Source organism: Lepidochelys olivacea (genome assembly GCF_965140295.1).
Source record: "Lepidochelys olivacea isolate rLepOli2 genome assembly, chromosome: 1".
Taxonomy (NCBI): Eukaryota; Metazoa; Chordata; order Testudines; family Cheloniidae; genus Lepidochelys; species Lepidochelys olivacea.
Genome location: NC_140411.1, coordinates 240,341,574 through 240,362,797, shown reverse-complemented (window position 1 = coordinate 240,362,797; position 21,224 = coordinate 240,341,574). Strand labels below are relative to the sequence as shown.

General features: G+C 40.9%; 1 protein-coding gene across 2 annotated transcripts in view; it reads right to left on the bottom strand.

Moving 5' to 3' along the window:
- The window catches only part of RERG (RAS like estrogen regulated growth inhibitor), a 134,548-nt gene that overhangs the window by 18,205 nt on the left and 95,119 nt on the right, over positions 1-21,224 (bottom strand). For both annotated transcript variants that reach the window (XM_084632080.1, XM_084632081.1), the window contains exon 3: positions 2,496-2,552. In XM_084632080.1, coding sequence (XP_084488206.1) covers positions 2,496-2,552 — 57 coding nt within the window. The remainder of the gene's footprint in view (positions 1-2,495; positions 2,553-21,224) is intronic.

Here is a 21,224-nt window from a genome sequence, read left to right as displayed (position 1 = left end):
TAAATAGAACCCTAGTGAATTTCCTGTGCCTTGGAAGTTTTGATGCAAGTCCTGGTAGAAATGGGAATTGCCAAGGGAAAACCAACTTCTAGCATGGGAGAGTTAATGGATCCCATTGGATCTGATATAAAAAATCAGCTGTAAATATTACTCTTTTTCTTTTCTTTTCTTTTCTTTTCTTTTCTTTCTTTTCTTTTTTGTCGCTTGCAGCCTCAGTGTTTCTGGCAAAATCTCTTGTTGCTTAGTAGCCGTGTGGTATGCGTCTGTTTTAGTTCTACATTTGAAAAGTCACTTGACAAACATGCTTATTCTCAGTGTAGGGTAAATATGTCACACTGACACAGTTTATGTTGCTTTAAACAGAGAAACAGATTGATCTGATTCTTCAGAAGAACAGAACAAAACCAAACAAAACAAACCTCTCGCAGTAAAAAGCCATAGTAAACCCAGCTATGTACTATCTAAAGAGATACCTAGATGCTATAAGCCACCAAAGGATGCCCATGACGATAAGGCTAGATATAGTAACTGCTTCCACCAGAGGCTCCTATCATTGATTAATGTCCAATTGATGACATTTGTTAATTTTTGCATTTGTAATCTCTTCCATCTGACCATCTCAAAGTGCTTAGCTTCACAACAGCTGTATCAGATACTTCTCTCCAAAATTAGATGAATATGTAGAATTTAATAAATCAAAGGAGTAGCAGCCCTAGAAGCTGAGTACCTTTTGTGGAAGGAAGGAGATGTCAAAGGATCATGGGAGGGCAGGTGATCTTGTGGCCACTTACTTCCTGTGTAACCCAACACAAGTCACTTAGTTGTACAGGTCTGAAGATAGATTCTACTTTTGTGGGTGCCCAGCTTCAGACATCTAGGACCTGATTTTCACTGGGGCTGAGCATGCAATAATGTAATTACTTAGCACTTCTGAAAAATCAGGCCCCAAATTTTCAAAGGAGGCCTGTAATTTAGGGTACTTTTCTATTTGGTGACCAAATCTGAGACACTTTGGGCCCAATTTTGAGAAGTGTCAAACACCAACACAGCTGAGATTGAAGTCAATGGGAGCTGTGGGTGCTGAAGAGCTGTAATAAGGACCTGGGTGTCTCAAGGTGGTCACCCAAAAGTGGAGACTCCCAAAATGAGAGGCACCCTTTTAAAACTGGGGACTAAGGGCTGAATGTTCAAAGGGATTTAGATGGTGTGACACTCAGTAAGTTAGGCACCTTCAAATGTGATCCATAAAAGCCAGCAGAGAGCTAGGTGGGGAGCTGCCCTATGCTAGCCAATGGGAGATGCTGATCAGAGGTGGTGTAAGCCGAGCCCTGCACCTCTTTCTCCAGAGATAAGCACCTAAGTCCAGGCTGCAGGAAGGCATCTATTTCTGCTTGCAATTCTCGGCCAGGGAGTTAGGGTGCCTCTGCCATTTTAGCAAGAAGCCAGTGGGTGGGGTGGTCATTTGGGACACACACACAGAGAGCACAAGCATGAGAATGACTCTGTTGCCTGGTGGCTAGAGCACTCACCCAGGATGTGGGAGACCCAGGATCCAGCCCCTCTGCTCCAGTGACTTTCATTGTTTATCCACAGTGCAACAGGAGAGATGAAGGGATCTGCACATCAGAATATCCCATAGCCCAAGGGTTAGGACACTGAGAAGTGGCAGATCCCTGTTCAAATCTCTTTTTCCTCTTAGGCGGGGGGACTTGAACTGGGTGGGGGGGTCTCACACTACTGGGCAAGAAGTGATGAGGGAAGTCATCCTCTCCCTCCCTTGCCCCCAACGGTTTTGTGTAAGCTTGCCTATGGGGACCTGATCCAGTAGGCAGCCTCTGATCACGCCTACCGGATAGAGCCCCTCAAGCTGGACATCTGTCTTCCCCTGGTTTGTAAATCGCTGAGGGGCTTAGGTGGGAGATGGGTGTCTGGACACCCACAGGGAGGCAGCAGTGTGCCTACTCAGAGGCAGAAACATTGACTCACTGCAAAAATGTAGGCACTGAGTGAGTTTAGGTACCTCCAGTGTTTCAGCAGGGGTTCTGTGCATTGCAATGGTCCCAAGTAATTTGCACAGCTTACACAGGAAATGACTGTCCACAGGATTATTCCTCCCTTGCCCCTTGGAACACTCTTCCCTAGCCCTTCTACCTTCCACAAAGAGTGGTCAGTTACTCCAAAGCAGAAAACTAACATCTTTATTTCCATGGGTCAAATTCTAGCCCCACAGAAATCAGTGGCAAAATTCCCGTTAACTTCAATAGGGGGCAGGTTTTAACCCCACATCCAGCCTTTGTTTGAATGTATTTATACTTGTTCATTGTGCTACATCAGTTGGCTGTTCATTCTAGCTAGGGATTTACCTCAGAGAAGCTTTAACATCATATTTAAAGGATGAATGAGGTTTTGGAATCTTTAGTGCATGCCTTTCCATTGCTTCTACAAAGCCAACACCTGCAGCATTCTGTAAGTATTTAGAATAAAGTATAACCTACCTAGAGTGGGGTCGTACTCCCAGATGAACCGTTTGGTCAGGAAGCGCACTACGAGAGCTGGGGGGACAAAAACATCACATATGAAATTTTAAAACCCCCTGACTCATTCACTTCAGAGGGGAGGGTTTTTGACTGTAGGCTCATATAGAAATGCTGAGCCTTGGGGTTACTAATTTTGAAAGATGCCTGATTGACAGCCCTGGAAACTGAATTCCTTGGTTTACTTAGAAAATATCTAAAGCAAAGGCAGTGGCAAAGCAAGCTCCCCTCATGCCTATGGGCTCAATCCTTCTGGGACCAGGCCATAAGAACAAGAGCTTATTCTAGCGCCCAGCTTTTTTGCTGAGATTGCCAACAAAAGTACCAATTGACAACAAGACTGAGATTCATAAACAACTACACATAGGCTACTGAAGAACCATCAGATGGTAACTTTCAATACCAATCCTGTCTGGCTTTAAACATAAGCCTGGCTCTTCCCAGTAAAGGAAAAGAGAAAGATACTGGGCCTGGTCCTCCTTTGCCCTGCTCCTGATGTAGCCAGTGAAGAGCAGTTGTAAAAAGAACTACCATTCTGATTCAATAGCATTTTACACTTTTTTTTGCACAAATGCAGGAGGATGATAAGTTGGGCATTTTGTTGGTGTTTTATTCTTGGGGGGCACTAGGATATTGCAGTGATGGGTGCCAATACTGGAACCTGTGTATCTATAAATAGATCAACAGGCTCTGCATCTCCTTAACCATTTGTTTCCTCCATTTTTAAGCTACAGTATGCTACAATCCTTGTTCGGTAGTACAGTAAAAATTATGTGTTGGAATTTTGTTTTCAAACTATTTCTTGAGTAATAGCAAATGGAGCTTTTGGTATCTTTATTCCCCCCCCCCATACCCCTCTTCCCCCCCCCCCATTCATGCAGTTGAATATATTTGGGAGAATAAAGTATGTTTAGTTTTCATTTCATAATGGGAAATTATTCATTTAAGCTAACCTGTAATATATTAGAAGAAACACAAGTGACAAGGTCATGAGCAATTTATAAAGGACTTGATCCAGTAGGAGTTACCCAGGCAAAACTTGCACTGGGTGAAATTCAACCCTGTACAGAGGAAAAGTATCAAATCCCTCTCTTGGCTTTAAGTGGTACATACTCTGTGTGCTGGCCATCTGCACCAGGAATAATTTAATCCACTGTACATAGGATTGAATACTAAATGCCAGCAGCTGATATACTATTCTTCTGAGTTTAGAGGGATAGAAATCAACCAATATAATATGGATGTGGCATGACTATGAACAAAGCTTCATCTGCACCTCTGTAGATATTTTCCTTCAGAGTGCTGAATTAGCCGTGAGGAGTTTTAATTATGTTTTTTTAATGGTCTACTGTCATGGCATCACAGATGTTTTGGATGGGGAAAATGCTCACTTAAGCGGATGAACTTTGAACACTGTGTTTATGTCCCTGGGTGTCTTTGGTAATTACCTTTGTACAAGTAAATTTATCCCACTGTGTCAATTCTTGAGTTATGTCTCATTGCAGGTTGAGATATTTCAGTTAAATGCAGACTACTTTCCTGTATTTATCACTAAGTGAGTAGAATTAATCTGTGTGTAGAGGGAAATCACCAGGCCTATGCACCACTTAAGCCCTCAAAATTATGCGAAAAATATACAGAGCTTAACTTCTTGTGTGTACTCCATCACATAATATTGCCGTGAAAATGCAATTGATAAGGTTGAGATGGCACTCCCCAGTTAAAATTTCTCTTTTTCCCAATAGCTTATAACTTCTCAGAAACACACACCAAGGAAGGGCCAGGCTGCTGAATATTGCCAGTGTAGTGACCAGGGGACCCAAGATTTTCAAAAGGGATTAGCTGTTTTGGGTTCCCCACTTGAAATGCTTTTGAGTGTTCCAAACACCTACCTTCTGAAAATCAGGCCCCTTCAAGGCATTTCACGTTGGGCATCCAGAAAAACCTGAGGCACTCAAAGTAACCAGTCCCTTTTGAAAATCTTGGCTTAGGTCTTTTAAATATCATTAAGCAAATCTATAAATCTGATATATAGTTTGGTTTTTCTCTTGGGGTGTTTTTCTCTTGTCTACTTGCCAGCTTGTGTATCCAGCTATAGCATTTCACATCTACTTGTTAAACAAATTCAATTAATGAAATCGTAGTTCTATACGTGCATCCTGCAATAAATACTTTAGAGCATCAGATGAGTCACAGTAAGTGTCAATTTTAGAAGCAAAATCTTAATGCTTATATACTATATGATCATGCCTGATTTTGACTCTTTCTTTTTTAAAAAATCTAAGATGGTTTGAGTCTAGTATAGATGTAATTCAAGCAATTTAACTTGAAACAAAAGCGTGGTTTGAATCCACAGTTCTAGAAGTGACAATTCTAGGCCATTTACCAACAACAGATAACCATAATCCTTTCTCCATAATGAAATACACGTTTCCAGAGCTGGGACAGGAATCCTATTGCTTTAGCTCTGAAAAACACAGGCCTCTTCCATTTGAACTAGAGGAAAAGCTCTGCTGGCTGCTAGCCAAAGCGATAATTTTTACGTTTTTTCTAAGCTGCAACCAACCAATATAGGGCAACACATGCACAATTTCTGATCCTACTCAGAAAGATATTGATCGAAAAAATATAGTTAATAACTTTGCTTAATTACAACCTATTTTCTTCAAATATAGCCCGACCATGAGTTTTCAAGAACACTTAACTAAACATAAAAGTTTGGAGAGGTAATATTAATAAGACATTCCTCAAGGAGATGACAACATTGGACAAAAGTCCGTTTCAAATTTGGGTAATTTTTGGATAATCTGTTTTTTTAAAGCAGCTCTTAGAATATTTCTGAGAAGTATAAAGAAAATTAAAGGCAAAGTTGATTAGAGTGGATATGGCAATTTTCAGGCCAAACTAATTTTCCAGGCCAAAAGTTTTCAGAGTTAAATAGGGTTTTATGATGCAAATTTAACTCTAGAAAGACAATATTTTAAAATGTGGGCACAAGGGCTGAAGTTAAGATTTAAGGCTCAATCTTAACTTCTCAAAATACCTGACATTTGACTGCTTCATTTCTCAGGCCCGGTCTAAACTTAACAAGTTTTACTGGTATAACTGTATCAGAGAGGGTGTGATTTTTTTTTTACTTGCATAATTATGCCAATAAAAGCCTTAGTGCAGACACAGTTACATCAGTATAAGGTGTTTTATAATGGTATCACTTATTTCACTTTCCTGCACTGGGCTAAACTATACTGATATGATAAACGCTTTTGTACCACTATAACTGCAGCTGCACTATGGGGTTTTGGCCACTTAACTATGGCATAGTTAAAGAGGCAAAACTCTTAATTGTAGGCAAGACCTTAGCCTTGACTTTGAACTGTTTGGGTTTTTTTATAGAAAGTTTATATTGGAGTGGGGAAATAATACATGGACAGGGTTTTCCTGACAAGCATCCAGAAAGCATCCTAACTACATTCTCTCCTTCAGAGATAAGCTTTCAAATGGTTTCTGTTAACCCTGTAGCCTTCTAGAAGAGTAGGCTCTCACTCAATCATGAATCCAGAACTAATAGTATGTAGTCCATCACAACCAATCCTGCCTAAAATTCAAAATACAATGTGAAATGTTGCCATGAAGATTCCACAGCTATTCAGAAATTGGTATATATTCCATATGCCAAGGAAAGTTTTGCTGATGTAGAAAATTTCATGAAACAGGCCAAATAATTTTAACTCCGTGAACTCTAAAGGGGGTAAATTTCAATACCTCTCTTAATTTCACAATTAATATTCCAAACATCTCTATGAAAGACCTTCTCAATAGTTACTACTTTTTTAAAATAGAAAACTAAACACATAATTCTGCCAAAGGGAAAACCTAGATGCAACCTTAATTATGAGGGCACCAGCACACATGCTTGGTGAGTACTCTCGGATGCATACTCAAAGATAGGCTAGCAGCGAGCATTTCACCACTTATTTGTATAACCTCAGAACAGGCAAAGAGGAATGGTCTGTGTAATACTGTGCAATGAGAGAAGAGCAGGGTAACAACACTAAGCACTGCTTCCCCTTCTGTTTATTCTGCTGAGTATAGGAGTTCTTGCTGAGGTCACCTATAATTATTGCTGTACATTAAACCACCAAAAAGAGTGGAAAGTCCCATGTGTGACTTATGTTGAGTTGGAAACGTTTCTTACCTGTCTGACTTTTGCAATCCTACACTAAAAAGAATGTTTAGAGTTTAATACCTGGCTCACTGTTACAAAATCTCTGCACTGGAATGGATCAGCTATCACCAGCCAACGTGGTGATGTGCTGCCGTGTTGTAACAACTTTTGAGAGAGCCCGTGTCTTGAGTTGGGGTTGCTCACAAAGAGGAATGATGAGGGTCTAGGGAATCTATTCACCTTTTTTCCCATTTAAAAAAAAATAGGTTTACACTTACAATGTAAAATGAAGTATCTTAGGATGAGGGCATGGGAAACTAAGGTGACAGAAAGGAAGTCAGTCAGTCAAGCAGCAGAGTCTGAGAAGAGGAGGCTTGGGGGTGAGTGATGGGGTGGGGGCTGGGAAAGAGAGGTGGGAAATAGCCACTCTGAAGGAAAAGATAGAGAGCAGCTGTCTGGAGTGGACTTCAAAGATAACCAAGGTGTGCAGGTGAAGGAGCCAAAAGTCACAAGAAAAGGTCAGAAGAATTGAATGTCACCACTATGACCTTAAACCTAGAGAGTGAGTGGAGATGTCAGCATTAGCTGCAGAGAAAGGAAAGAGACAGCTGTTGGTGAGCACAAGGAAGCTGAAGAATAGAAGATCAACGTGAGTTCTGCAGATGAGACAGGAAGTGGGGTAAGTTGTCTTGTATTTGTCCCCATAGAGACCTCAGATTCTGTAGAAATAAAATATAGTAATACACTCAGGAGGAAACCGAATGCAAGAAGGGAAGGTGGGGAGAGAGCTGGAAGATGCAGAGCCTGGCGGTGAATGGATCTGAGTGGCTATTTCCCACCTCCCTTTCCCAGCCTTCCATCACTTCCCCGCAAGCCACCTCTCTCTTCACACTGTGAGGATTGACTGACTTCTTTCCTGTTGTCTTAAGTTTCCCCTACCCACATCTTAAGATACCTGCACTCTTGGCAGGAAGGACAGGACAGTGACTCACCTACTTATCCATTGATGATGATGATAAAAGAGATAAAAGGAGTCACCTTTGCCCTGAACCGTGAGGTTTGTTTAGGTATGATAACCAACCATCAAATAATCCAGCCCTTTGTGAAAAATCCAACCACAGGATCTGATCTAAAATGCAATTGTGATTGAAAAAATAATATTTTCAGATACATTTTACTGGTGCCAGCATTGCTAAGGCATCTATCACTGGAGGATCTAACCAGGCACCATTGTATATATTTAGAAGAACATCAGTTCCTTCTAGAAAAGGGACCAACATCTGCTCCCCTTCTCTTCAGATTGAAGCCACGTATGAGAAATTAAATCTAGGTGATTATTTTCAGCAATAATGTTATGGGGTCAGTTTCAAAGGCCTGCAGAAAGAGATGCTTCTTGTAATGCCTCTTGAAGGTTGTAGGCAATGGTATTATCCACTGGGCCAATGGGACCGTGCCCAGGGGCCTTGGCCAATTGTGGGGGGCTGAAAAAATGGGCATCTCTGCATCCCGCTCAGAACACCTGACGGGGAGTTGGATGAGGGGGCTTGCCCCATTCTCCCCCTCCCCCCCTAAGTCCACCCGGCACTCCTGCTGGAGAGCGAGTCAAGCCCCTGCGCCCGGACCCAGCTCCCCATTAGAAGTCATAGAATCATAGAATATCAGGGTTGGAAGGGACCCCTGAAGGTCATCTAGTCCAACCCCCTGCTCGAAGCAGGACCAATTCCCAGTTAAATAAGTGCTGGAGGGGGGACTGCAGGTGGAAAGGGTGGGGAAGGGCCCTCACTTGCTGTGGCCAAGGGCCCCACAAACCTCTAATCTGCTTCTGGTTGTAGGACTCTGGCTCAGCCTGATCTCTAATAGCAGCGAGTTCCACAGATCGGGGTCCGCCACAAAGAACACTCGTGATGCCGCCTCAAAACATTGTACTGCTTGTGAAGTGCTTCATCTTTCAGACTTGTCAGGAAGGAAAAACCAGATTAGAATTTGCTTTTCCTTTCATAGACACAACACCCACAAAAAGGAATCAGTGTCACCACATTCAACTGATTTGAAGTCATTTGTGTTGCGCAGAGTTTAAGTGAGGATAGACTCTCTCCCATCACTGTCATTCACTCACTTTCAAGTCTCCTGCCAAGTTATTCTTGGGAAAGAAACATGAGCATCTGTCATCCGCAATGTAACTCCACTGAAGGCAAGGAAGTTACACCAGCAATTAATTTGGCACTTGGGCTGAGATTTGCAAAACCAGCTCAGGGATTTAGCCACACAACTAATTAATTTCACTGGGATATGTGTGACTGAGTCCCCTATTCAGCATTACAAATCTCAACCCATATCTTTTGGACCATTATATTAAATCATCCAGTTGTACTTAGATCTCTGTTTGGATACAGTGACATACAAATGCTCTGGCTTCTGCTAAATTTACAATCTGCCTGAATACATGACTTCATGAATTTATTATCTTGCCAACTAATACAAGCCGGGCTTTTAGTGGGAGAGAGAAAATGGATTTAAGATTTTTGTTTTGTTTTTTTAAATAGAGCTTAGAGTTTCACTAAGAAAAATTACATTTCTCTCCAGTGAAATAATTGATGAATGATGATTCTTTTAGACAATGAGTGTTTGAAGCCATAAAGATGGCCTTGAAGTAATCACATTATTTAAAACATCAGCAAGTCTGTTGTTGTTGTTATGATGGTATATCGTCTTTAAACTATATTTGGTAAGAGAAGCTGATGTGGCTAAAACTAGTTGTTATAACGAGCAAAGGGTAGTTATGTAAACTAAGCTACTCATTTTCTAAAAATATTTTTCTTTGAGTCCATTGCTTATTTTTTCCTTTTCGTGGTCTCCTGTCTACCTGAATCTCCCCTGACTCATAGCACGTGACAAGCCCTGTAAGATGGCAGCTGTACGGTATTGTGGAAGGTAATGTGATCAGAAAAGGGCACTGCATTCAATCCAAAAAGAGGATGGATTGTTTTAAACCAATACACAGAAGCATTTTCTTTGTTTCTAAAAGTGCAGATCCCTCGGGAGAAACATCTGCATCAACGTCAAGCACAAAGGGCCATATTCTGATCTCAGTTATACCAGTATAGAGTAAATACATTTGGCCCAGCATTCGTGGCTCTGGATTGTCTTTGTCTGACATTCTTTCAGCTAACTCAAAGCTAGACATAGAGATCAGTGGTGGTTCTGCAAACACTAAGGGAACATTTTTCTCTGCATTTCAACTTCTTTCAGGACATGCATTGTGGTTAATCCCCTTGTTGAGGTTTAGCACATAAACAAAAAGGGGGGATTTAATAGGCTTATGGAGCGGGATCAGAGGGGAAAAAAGAAAGGAAAACATTATCAACACCAAAACTGAAAATATTACATTGTCTCATTGTTCCCCTAACTAGTACATTTTACTCACTGTCTTAAATTGTGAACACTTTAGGACCAGAGACTGTCTACTTCTATGTTTTTGCAATGACAGCACAAGGCCCTCAATTCTTATTGAGGCTATGATAATATACATGACATAAATAATAAGAATAGTAAATGCAGACAGATTGGGACTGGCTTGCTCTGTGCTGAGAGCTGCTGGACTGCTCTTTTTTCTCAGGAGATTGTGTGGCTTAGGGATACTGTAGGCTGGTGAACCCCCTCCCCAGCCCAAGAAAGAAGCAATGCCACGCTGGGGTCTCTTTCAGGCTCTTATCTCAGGACACAGTTTATTATTTGAATATAATACTCACAAAGTGATGCAAACCAAAGCTGTTGTTTTTTAACCCTGACCCACAGCCAGCTGTACTGGACCAGAGGCCTTTCCCCTTGCATCTCTGTCTAACCTGGAAAGAGGACATACCCTTCCTTTAAATCCCTGCTGAATTGTGTGACAGGCAGCCCTTAATCCTATCCTGGCTGTTTCACCCTATCACTGTCATCCAAGGAATTTGTCCAACCATATTAGCTTGGGCTATGATTCTATTAGATCTCAAACTAATCTAGAGATGAGCTCAAAACCAGACATCACAATGATTCAACCACACCTATATTGTGAAAATGGTGTGGAGGGTTTGGAATTCCAGCCTCAGTCCTCAATCTGAATTCCACAGTTATTCCACAATTCTGTAAGGGCCCAAGCCAATATCCCACACCCAGGCACCTCCAGGTTTTGAGATATTTGAAGTATAGATCTTAGGTTTGTATCTTGGGTCTATCTTTAGGCTAAACAAGGGTGGACGTGGGAGTGCTTGGATGGCAGAACATCAGGGAATGCCTGGCAACAGCAGAATGTCAGCAGTTCAGTGGGTAGCTCTCCCACAGAGTCAAAAGGGAAGCAACGTTCCACCAGTGTGTTAGGAGACACAGGGCTCTTATAGATTAAATGTAAAGCTATGTGTTTATTAATAAGACTAGAGCAGTTTTCACAAAGTCTGAGTGTTCATCCTAGTGCCCTGGCCAAACTCCAAACTGGGTATTATATTCTGCTTATTTGAAAGTGTCCCTGTATATTCAATCTGGTATGATATTCTTCTTTTGCTTTCTTTACTAAAGAGGTGAGCAGTGTTGTTGTACAATGCTAAATGGTGGTTGCATTTCATCCTAGAGATGCCTGCATTTTAATCCTGGGTGAAATGATTGGACTGGAAGTACATACTTGTTGGTCTGTTGAAATGTTGGTAATAGGACATTTATTTCAGATGCAAACAGTTCAGTGTAGAAATTTTTGCAGACAGCTTCCATCCCTGTTCTGTCGATTACTGCTTTTCCATCCTTGTTCTTCAGCACTGTTATTGTCGACCTGTACAGTGTCAATTCCCGTTTGCATTTTTTGAGGCTTCTGCAATCTTCAGCTGTCTTTGAGAGCCTTTCATTTTGGTACTTCTCAAAGTCCTCCTTTAGTCGTCTTATCAGCTTGCAGAGGAGGGAGTACTCGAGTTTGTTCCTATCATTTCGCTTCATATTCCTCTTCTTCTCTAGCAAGTTCCTCGTTTCCTCCAAGATTCTTCCCTTCACTCTTTTTGGTCTTCCTTTCTTGGCTAATTTCACACATTACCTCAGCTTATCAGCAAAGTTTTTATAGTCCTTGTCACAGTTATCTATGAAACTCCAGACTTTCTTGGTAATGTTCACTTTCAGGATTGCCTTGTTGAATATTTAGGCCGCTGTCTCTGATTTGCCATCTCTACCACTTTCTTCTCCACCTTTTCATTGAAGTTGAGCCATGCTCTGAGCAAGCAATGGTCACTATCGGTGTTGAATAATAGCACTACTGAGATGTCTTGTACGATGCACCGTCTATTGATCAGAATATAGTCGATCTCATTCTTGTTCTTTGCATTGGGCATGACTCATGTCCACCTCCTCCTGGCTGCCTTCTTAAACCAGGTGTTACCAATGAACATTTCTTTTGTCTCCTGTCAGAGTTTCCAGTCACTCTCCTCATGGATTCAGTTTGCTGATGCCATACCTTCCAATGAACTTTTTGCCTTCTTTCTCTCTTCCGACCTTGGCATTGAAGTCTCCCATTGCAATTGTATATGTGGATTTTCAAGCAAGGGTTTTCTCGAGCTCCTGATAGAATTCTTCCACATCATCATCTTCAGTTGTGCTTGTGGGAGCATAGATGAGATAATCTTGAGGGTGCTGTTTATGTTCAGTTGCGGGTTTAGCACTCTGATGCGTGATGACTTGAACTTGCAGGAGATGATTTTTGAAGACCATTCCTGGTTGACAAAAAAAACAATTCCTCCAATGGTACTTCCATCTCCTTTCTTCATTGTGTTTTGCAGAAACCAAGGACGTCGCAGGCTGCCCTTGCCTTCTCCTCCATTAGATGGTTGATCAAGTCATAACTCATCAGTGTCCTGCAGTTGTAGGTACACACTGAGAGGGCAGGTTTCAGAGTAGCAGCCATGTTAGTCTGTATCCGCAAAAAGAAGAGGACTACTTGTGGCACCTTAGAGACTAACAAATTTATTTGAGATAAGCTTTCATCGGATGCATGCAGTGGAAAGCTCATGCTCAAATAAATTTCTTAGTCTTTAAGGTGCCACAGGTACTGCTTTTCTTTTTTACTGAGAGGGCAGTCGTTTTTATGGCCCCTGAGATTCTTAGCAGCCTCTCATCAATCGAACTCCACACTGCTGCCATGGAATGGATCGAGGGACGCCCAGGGAACTGGGGTCAATTTATTTATTTTGTTTTAACCATTTCTTCAACCATGTGCTACCTGTGCTGTCAGTGGCATGTTTACCTCCTCAACTTAGCAACTTTCCCCTCACTGGGTTGGTCGTCTGACACCTTAATAGCATGGTCAGACCTACTAGAGAATACACTCAGCTATCATCGCTGTCAGACAAGCCAGGGTCACTGCTGCACTGCTTCTCATCAGCGAAGTTCGACATGCAGTTTACCAAATGAAAGAAGAAAAAACTCCAAGAAAAGATGGACTGAAAATCAAAATAATAAGAGTCAGAAGCCAAGACCTCTGGGAAATCCTTGCTCAGATGTTTAGCTGTTACATGAAAATACAGAGAATACTATCTAGCTGAAAGGAGACCAACACCATTTTGCTGCACAAGAAGGGCGATCATGAAGATCTAAAGAACTATCATCCAATATGCCTGCTCTCACTTGTCTACAAACTGTTCTCCAAAATAATAGCAAACTGACTCTCAGAGTCTGGATGAACAGCAGCTGAGAGAGCAGGCAGGTTTTCAAAGAAATTTCAGCACAATGGACCATATCTTCACTATAAACCACCTATTGGAGCACTGAAGGGACTACAAGTTCCCTTTATGCATTGCCTTCGTCGACTATGAAAAAGCATTCAACAGCATAGAGATCAATGTAGTTCTGAAATCTCTTGCAGAGTAGGGCATTGACACAAACTACATCAAACTACTACAGGAAACAAACTGTGACTGCACTATGGATATAACTCTGTTCAATATTCCCCTTTGCATCCCAGTCAAAAAAGGTGTGAAGCGAAGAGACACGGTTTCACCAAAACTCTTCACAGCCTGCCTCGAAATGGTAGGAGAGCAGATAAACCACCTCAGATTTGTAGATGATAGTGTGCTGATTGCCGAAAACACTATCAAACTACAGAAATTGGTGCGAAAACTCAACACAAAAAGCAGCCAAGTCGGACTGAAAATGAATCACTCTAAAATAAAATCTATGCAGTCTGATGCCTTGCCAAAAGCCCAAATAATAGTCAAGGGAGAACAAATAAAGAAGTTGAGCAATACATCTATTTGGGACAAGAAATTCACATGCGCCATGATCAGGAAGGCGATCTCTCGCAAAGAAAGAAAGCTGGTTGGTGCGCATTCAGTTCTATCAAGGATGTCCTCCATGGAAAAATCAACAAGACAACACACACCAACCTCTTCAACTCAACAGTATTGCCGACAATGTTGGGCAGCAGCGAAACCTGGGCGCTGATGAAGATAGAGGAGCAACAATTGTCTGTCATGGAGAAGGCGATGGAAAGAAGAATTCTGGGGATTTCAACCCGTGATCAAGTCCCCAATTAAGTGATCAGACAGCAGAGTGGAGTGCAGGACATGGTTGTTGAAAGCAGGTATAATAAAATGCGATGGGTCAGGCATACAGCTAGCCTCACTGAGAATCAATGAACTGCAGCTGTCGCCAAGTGGTACCCACAGGAATTGAAACTACCACTCTGCCAACCTCCAAAGCGATGGCAAGATTTTATTATGAAAAGGCATGGCTGCACGTGGAGAAGGAAGGCCAAGATAAGATAAGAATGGAAGACATGTTGTGATCGGTGCAATCTATATGAGGGCTGAAGGACCAATTGATCAAAGTGAAATCATTGATGTAAAAAATCAATTTTTAAAATGCTTTGGGAACTTTCTGGATGATTGAGTCTAGATAGAAGTATTTATCCATTCAATTTATTAAATAAGGGTGAACCGGTTGATATAATGTGCTTGGACTTTCAGAAACCTTTGACAAGCAGTCATGGGATAAGAGAGAAGGTCCTCTCATGGATCAGTAACTGCTTAAAAGACAGGAAACAAAGGGTAGGAATAAATGGTCAGTTTTCAGAACGGAAAGAAGTAAATAGTGATGTCCCCCAAGTATCTATACTGGGACCAGCACTTCCAACATATTCATAAATTATCTGGAAAATGGGGTGAACAGGGAGGCAAAATTTACAGATGATACAAAATTACTCAAGGTAGTTAAGTCCAAAGCTGACTGCAAAGTTCTACAAACGGATCTCCCTAAACTGGGTTACTGGACAACAAAATGGCAGATGAAATTCAGTACTGATAAGTGCAAAGTAATGCACACTGGAAAACATAATCCCAATTATACATACATAACAATGGGGTCTAAATTAGTTGTTGCCACTCAAGAAAGAGATCTTGGAGTCAACATGGATAGTTCTCTGAATACATCTGCTAAATTTGCAAAGATAGTCAGAAAAGCTAACAATGTTGGGAACCATTAAGAAAGATATAAATAACAAAGACAGAAAATTTTATAATGCCACTGTATAAATCTAGGTATACCCACACCTTGAATACTGCATACAGTTCTGGTTGTCCCATTTCAAAAAAGATATTGGAAAAGGTACAGGGGAGGGCTACAAAAATCATTAGGAGTATGGAACAGCTTTCATATGACTAAAAGGATTAAAAGCAAAAGGACTGTTCAGCTTAGAAAGGAGATGACTAAGGGAAGGATATGATTGAGGTCTATAGCATCATGAATGGTGTGGAGAAAATAAATAGAGAAGGGTTCTTTATCCCTTCACACAACACAAGAACCAGGGATCACCCAATGAAATTAACAGGCAGAATTTTTAAAACAAACATAAGGAAGTAATTCTTCACAAAATCCACAGTCTATCTGTGGAACTCATTGCCAGGGGATGTTGTGAAGGTCAGAAGTATAATGGGGTTCAAAAAAGAATTAGATAAATTTATGGAGGATAGTTCCATCAATGGCTTTTAGCCAAGATTGTCAGGGATGCAACCCCATGCTCTGGGTGTCCCTAAATCTCTGAATGCCAGAAACTGGAACTGGATGACAGGGGATAGATCACTTGCTAATTGCCCTGTTCTGTTCATTCCCTCTGAAGCAACTTATACTGGCCACTGTGGGAAGATAGGATACTGGACTAGATGGACCATTGGTCTGATCCAGTATGGCCTTTCTTATGTTCATTCATTGTATGTATATTCATTCAACAAGCTAATTCTGGTCTCTAGGGGACAAAGAGTTTTATGCAATTAACAGTCTCCCCTCAACCATGTTGAAGAAAGCACTGCACTTGAGTCACACAAGCTTCACAAATGCAAGACTGAAAGCTCTTTCAGGCAGGGACCATCTACTACTCTGTGTTTGTAATGTACCTAGCACAATAGGGTCCCATCTTGGTTAGCTGTCAGCTATTACTGTAATAAACACAATTAATAAAGTATAGATATTTAATCTTAAAAATAAAAGCTTATGGTGGGTTTTTTTTTAAAGCACACAGTATTTGTCTAATTCTGCTCCCACTGAAGTCTAATAAAACTCTCACTGACGTCAATGGAAGCAGAGTTAGACCAATGCCTGGATGCTTTTGAAAACCCTGCCCTTAAATGCTGTAGAAGTTGATGCTGGCAGAAGGGTAAGAGATCCATTCACTGCCTTTTGTTTTCAGAACCTTAGTACAGCAAAGAAAATCATTCTGATTTAAGATGTTGGAAATATATGAGAGCTATTTATGAAAACTTCTGGCAATTATCACACTCCAATGTTAATTTTACCTATTCTTATTATCTCTTATCCTGCTACTAGTGTGGTAAAATTTCATAACAAAATAGCTTTTCAAAATCCTATATATATTATTCAGCTTGAAAGAATGAACCTATTTTGTAAATTAGTCAATAAAACAATAATTCACTCAATTTCTAATGCATAGAAAGAAATGGCAGTAATATTCTACCCTGTTACCATCCGTGTTAGAAAATGTATTGATAACAGTTGCCATGTATCAAATATGAGCAGGAGGTATAGTTTAAATACATTATCTAGCCCATAGTATGCTGTTCCAATATAAAGCATGGATTTACTAAGAACAAATCATGCCAAACCAGCCTGACTTCCTTCTTTGGCCAGGTAACTCGTTTCGTGGATGGGGGAATGCAGTGGACATAATATACCTAGGCTTTAGCAAGGCTTTTGACACAGTCCCACATGGCATTCTCAGAAGTGAGCTGGAGAAGTGAGCTCGGCAGAACTGCCAATAAGTGGATACATAATTGGTTAAACAATCGCAAACAAAGGGTAACCATTAATGGAATGACATCAGATTGGCAGGAGGTCTTAAGTGGGGTTCCACAGGGATCTGTTCTGGGTCTGGTGTTGTTTAACATCTTTATTAATGATCTGGATGTAGAATTAGAGAGCATACTGATCAAATTTGCAGATGACACAAAGTTAGCGGGGTTTGTAAACACTTTGGAGGATAGAACTAAAATTCAGAGGGATCTTGATAAATTGGAGAACTGGACTATAGACAACAAAATAAAATTCAGCCAAGACAAATGTAAGGTGCTACATGTAGAGAAGAAAAAACAAATGCACAAATACAGAATGAGGGATAACTGGCCTGGCAGCAGCACTGCTGAGCAGAATCTGGGAATTGTAGTGGATCACAACCCCAACATGAGTCAACAGTGCAATGCTGTTGCAAAAAAAAAAAAACAAAAAAAAACAAAGCAATTTTGGGTTGCATTAACAGAGGCATAGCATGGGAGGTGATAATACTGCTCTACTCAGCTCTGCTTAGGTCTTAGCTGGAGTACTGTGTCCAGTTTTGGTTACCAATGTACAGAAAAGATGTAGAGAAACTGAAAAGGATCCAGAGTTGAGTGACAAAGATGATCAAAGGGATGGAATGCAAGCCATTTGAGCTGAAGGAACTGGGCATGCTTAGTTTGGAAAAGAGGAGATTGGGAGGAGGGACATGATAGTGGTCTTCATCTTCTTTATGGCAGCCCTTCAAGTATTTGAAGAAAAATTGTTCTCTCTTGTCACAGTGAGAAAATGGGTTCAAACTACAGCATAGTAGACTTAGATTAAATATCAGGAAAAACTTCCTAACTGAAAGAACAATAGGAAAATGGAACAAACTGCCTAGGGAAGTCATGAAGGTTTTCAAAAAAGGATGGATAGCCATCTGTCTTGGATGGTTTAGACACAACAAATCCTGCATCTTGGCAGGCGGTTAGAATAGCCGACCCTTGTGGCCCCCTCTAGCCCTATGGTTCTATGATTCTTTGATACAAAGTCTCCCAGGCCTACTTCTGAAGTGGTGCAGCTTACGTACCTCCTCTTGCTCAGTGCTGTGTTAAAGTCTCAGTGTAACTGTAGATCAGAAATTGGGCTTTTGATTTGTACCATTCTTTCTGAATTAAGGTGGTAGGTGACAGCATGCCATACCAGTGTTCCTCTTCTAGTTCTATCAGTATCTGCAGAATTTAGGCTTCCTTGAAGGTCTATCCTTCAAGGGATGGAGAGTTCTTATGTCCCATTAAAATCAACTGGAATCGAAGGCAGTATCACATGTTACATTTTTATTTTTCTTGATTGCAAAGGGAACCTTCTGGATGGTTCTCGATGTGGTAGGGTCTTATTAAGTCTGCAGACAGTTGGACCAAAATACATTGGAGTCGCATGAACTGTGACTGCTCCCATTCATCTTAGTGTGGTGTTGACTCTGAAACCTAATGATAACAATGTAAAGGTCAACATTGCTACATAATTCACTACTGTTTATTTTAGTAGAAACATCTGTTTTGGACTGTGAACAGAGCCTGAGTAGAATACCACAACTTCTCATCACTAATCTGAGCTTGACCATTTCGGGATTTCACATTCCTTACATCCACTAGCATCTTTTGCAAGTTTGAAGCAAATGAGAAGTGATCCACATCCAAACCTTTTCTCAGATTTGGAAATGGTTAATTTTTGTGTTTGGTTTTTCACATGCCCCACTGCTTCCTGGTTTTGGCTGGAATTAGACAGGGAAGTAACAAATTATCAAGAGACCGCCCTTCCTTGTTGCAGTTAGAGCCCAACTGTAAGCAGGAAGTACTGGGAAGTCTTGCAAAAGCATCTGTCTTCCAAGTTTTCAGCACTATGACAGGCCAAAGAGGTTCAGATAAACATCAGAATGTTAAAGATTCTAGAACTACTGCTCACGATCCCACAAATCTCTACAGTGTTCACAGAGTAAACTCAGGAGGACATGTGATGGGGCGGTGGACATTTGTAGGGTAACAATGAATGTACTGAAAACTGATATTATGGATTTTTCATGATTCCCCTCCCACTTTTATAAGCCTGCCCCTAAAGGAGATTCTCTACTACAGCACCATTTCTTACCTTGCACCGAGTATGTGTATAGGAGAGTTTTGGGAATCAATCATTTCTGATTATGCAGTTGGTTCATTTCATATCACAGTTCCTTGTTTAACTGGAAATTTGGAGGCAGATTATATAAATATTTGCTTTGTGTGACCTCTTTGATCTGAGGGGCTAACAGCCCCCTAAATGAAACTTGCAAGGACAGGGAGGGGGTCCAAAAGTAATGAATGGAGAGAGAGGCAAAAGAGCAAAAACAGGAGAGAGTGTGGTGTAGGCCACAGTGATCTTCAGATGTCTGTCAGTATTTATTGCCAATATATATTCTTAAATCAACTTCTAAAATCATCTGGAAAACTATGATATACGCTTTGCATGCTGCTCACATACCTGATCTTTTATATCTGTATTTTTTCTGTTCTGTTTATTATTAAGACATCTGCTCCTGCTGCTTGTTTACCACCTGGTATCCAAAAGTCCTCTGTAATGTAACAATTTACACAGTAAACAACTTTAATGTCACACACAGAGGATTAGGGGACTCAGCGGCTGGGCCAGATGATCTCTTAAGAACTCATTTCCATGCAAAGGTTCATGGTAACAAAAAGGACAAGAGAAGAGAAATAAAGAAAGGATGTGATCAACAATAAAAGCAAAATTGTTTTTAAATGCCCCGGGCCATACGTCTCTTTGTCTTTGAGTGCCATAGTTGCAAGGTTTATAAAAGATTGGCGCAAAATACTCTGCACAAGATAAAAGTGTCTGTGCTGTAAGATGCTATACAAATCCTGATCTCCAGAAGGCAAAGTGTGCACAATCCACAAAATTTCCACTGCAGAGTGAATCAGGAGAGTGATTAGTGCAGAGTGAAACAGGAGAGTGATTAGTGATTATTAGGGGGGAATAAAATGAGAAATTACTAGCACCTGATAATGACCTCTCAAAAACTGTGACCACTATTTTGTGGTGCAGTTGGAAGCAGCTGGATGGGGGAAGTTAGAGTATCTAACAATAGGTGAATAGGGACCGAATGTTTTTGTTACAATCTAATGTCTGGTTGGTGACCTATGCTGAATGAGATTTGTGGTCTTAACCTAGTCCCTAAAGGGCAGATGTTCATCTCACAAAAAAACCCGAATTGCCATGATGTCTGAACGACTCCTTTCCACATGGAGGAGGCTCCTTCGGACCAGAGCTGAGGCATACTGGTGGGGAGTGATGTGGTGAAATTTACACCATCTAGGCTGTGAATTAATGGAGGGCTTAAGGCTCCAGGGCTGGGAGCCTGGCACCTTATTCTGGTAACAATGCTAAATTCTCTTAATTTTCCCAGCAAACTAAACAACTATAATCTCAGATCTCAGTCTGCAAATACCGCTTTATAGCACTTATTTAGCAAAGTGAGTGCTATTATTAGCATCATGTTTGGGATCTGGACTCACTACCCTGGGAACAGTTTGCAGAATAAACTTTTAAATGGGGTGGGGGAAAAAAACACGATCTAAATTTAAATCGTAAAGTTTGAGGATGTTAAAGCCTGCTTTCTTTTTCAACAGTGAAGGGTATTTAGTTAACAAAGATAATAAATCTTCTAACAAAATAAAATCCACAGTAGTGGATAATGAATGTTGTAAAATCACTGGCTTATAATGTTCATCACAGCTGCCAGGAGACCTGGCTGTACGTCCTTAGAATGTATTCGACTTTAGGGAGTGCTTTCCAGCTGTGTTGATGTTGTAGTTCACACCCCAGGGTCAAATTCTGTTACCTGTACTCATGCTGAACAGTACCTTACTTCACGGGCAATCCTCAATGGAACTACTTGCATAGGAAGATTCTAATCGGCTTGAGGAGGGGCAGCTGAATCAAACCCATAGAAATTATAGATGTCCAAGCTATCTAATCCACACAGGCAGGATTGTTCTTTTCATTATTTCATTTAGTGGTTTGTCCAGTTTAGTTTTACCTCATCCAAGCAATGGGATTGCATCGTTCTTTTGGTTGGAGACCTTTAAAAACCAAGTTCTTGTCTTCACTGAATAGACATTAAAGTTTCTCATGGTACCTATCGTGTGTAGATGGTTTTTAAAAGATCCCACTAGGTGCCTATTTGCATCTTTAGACGCCTA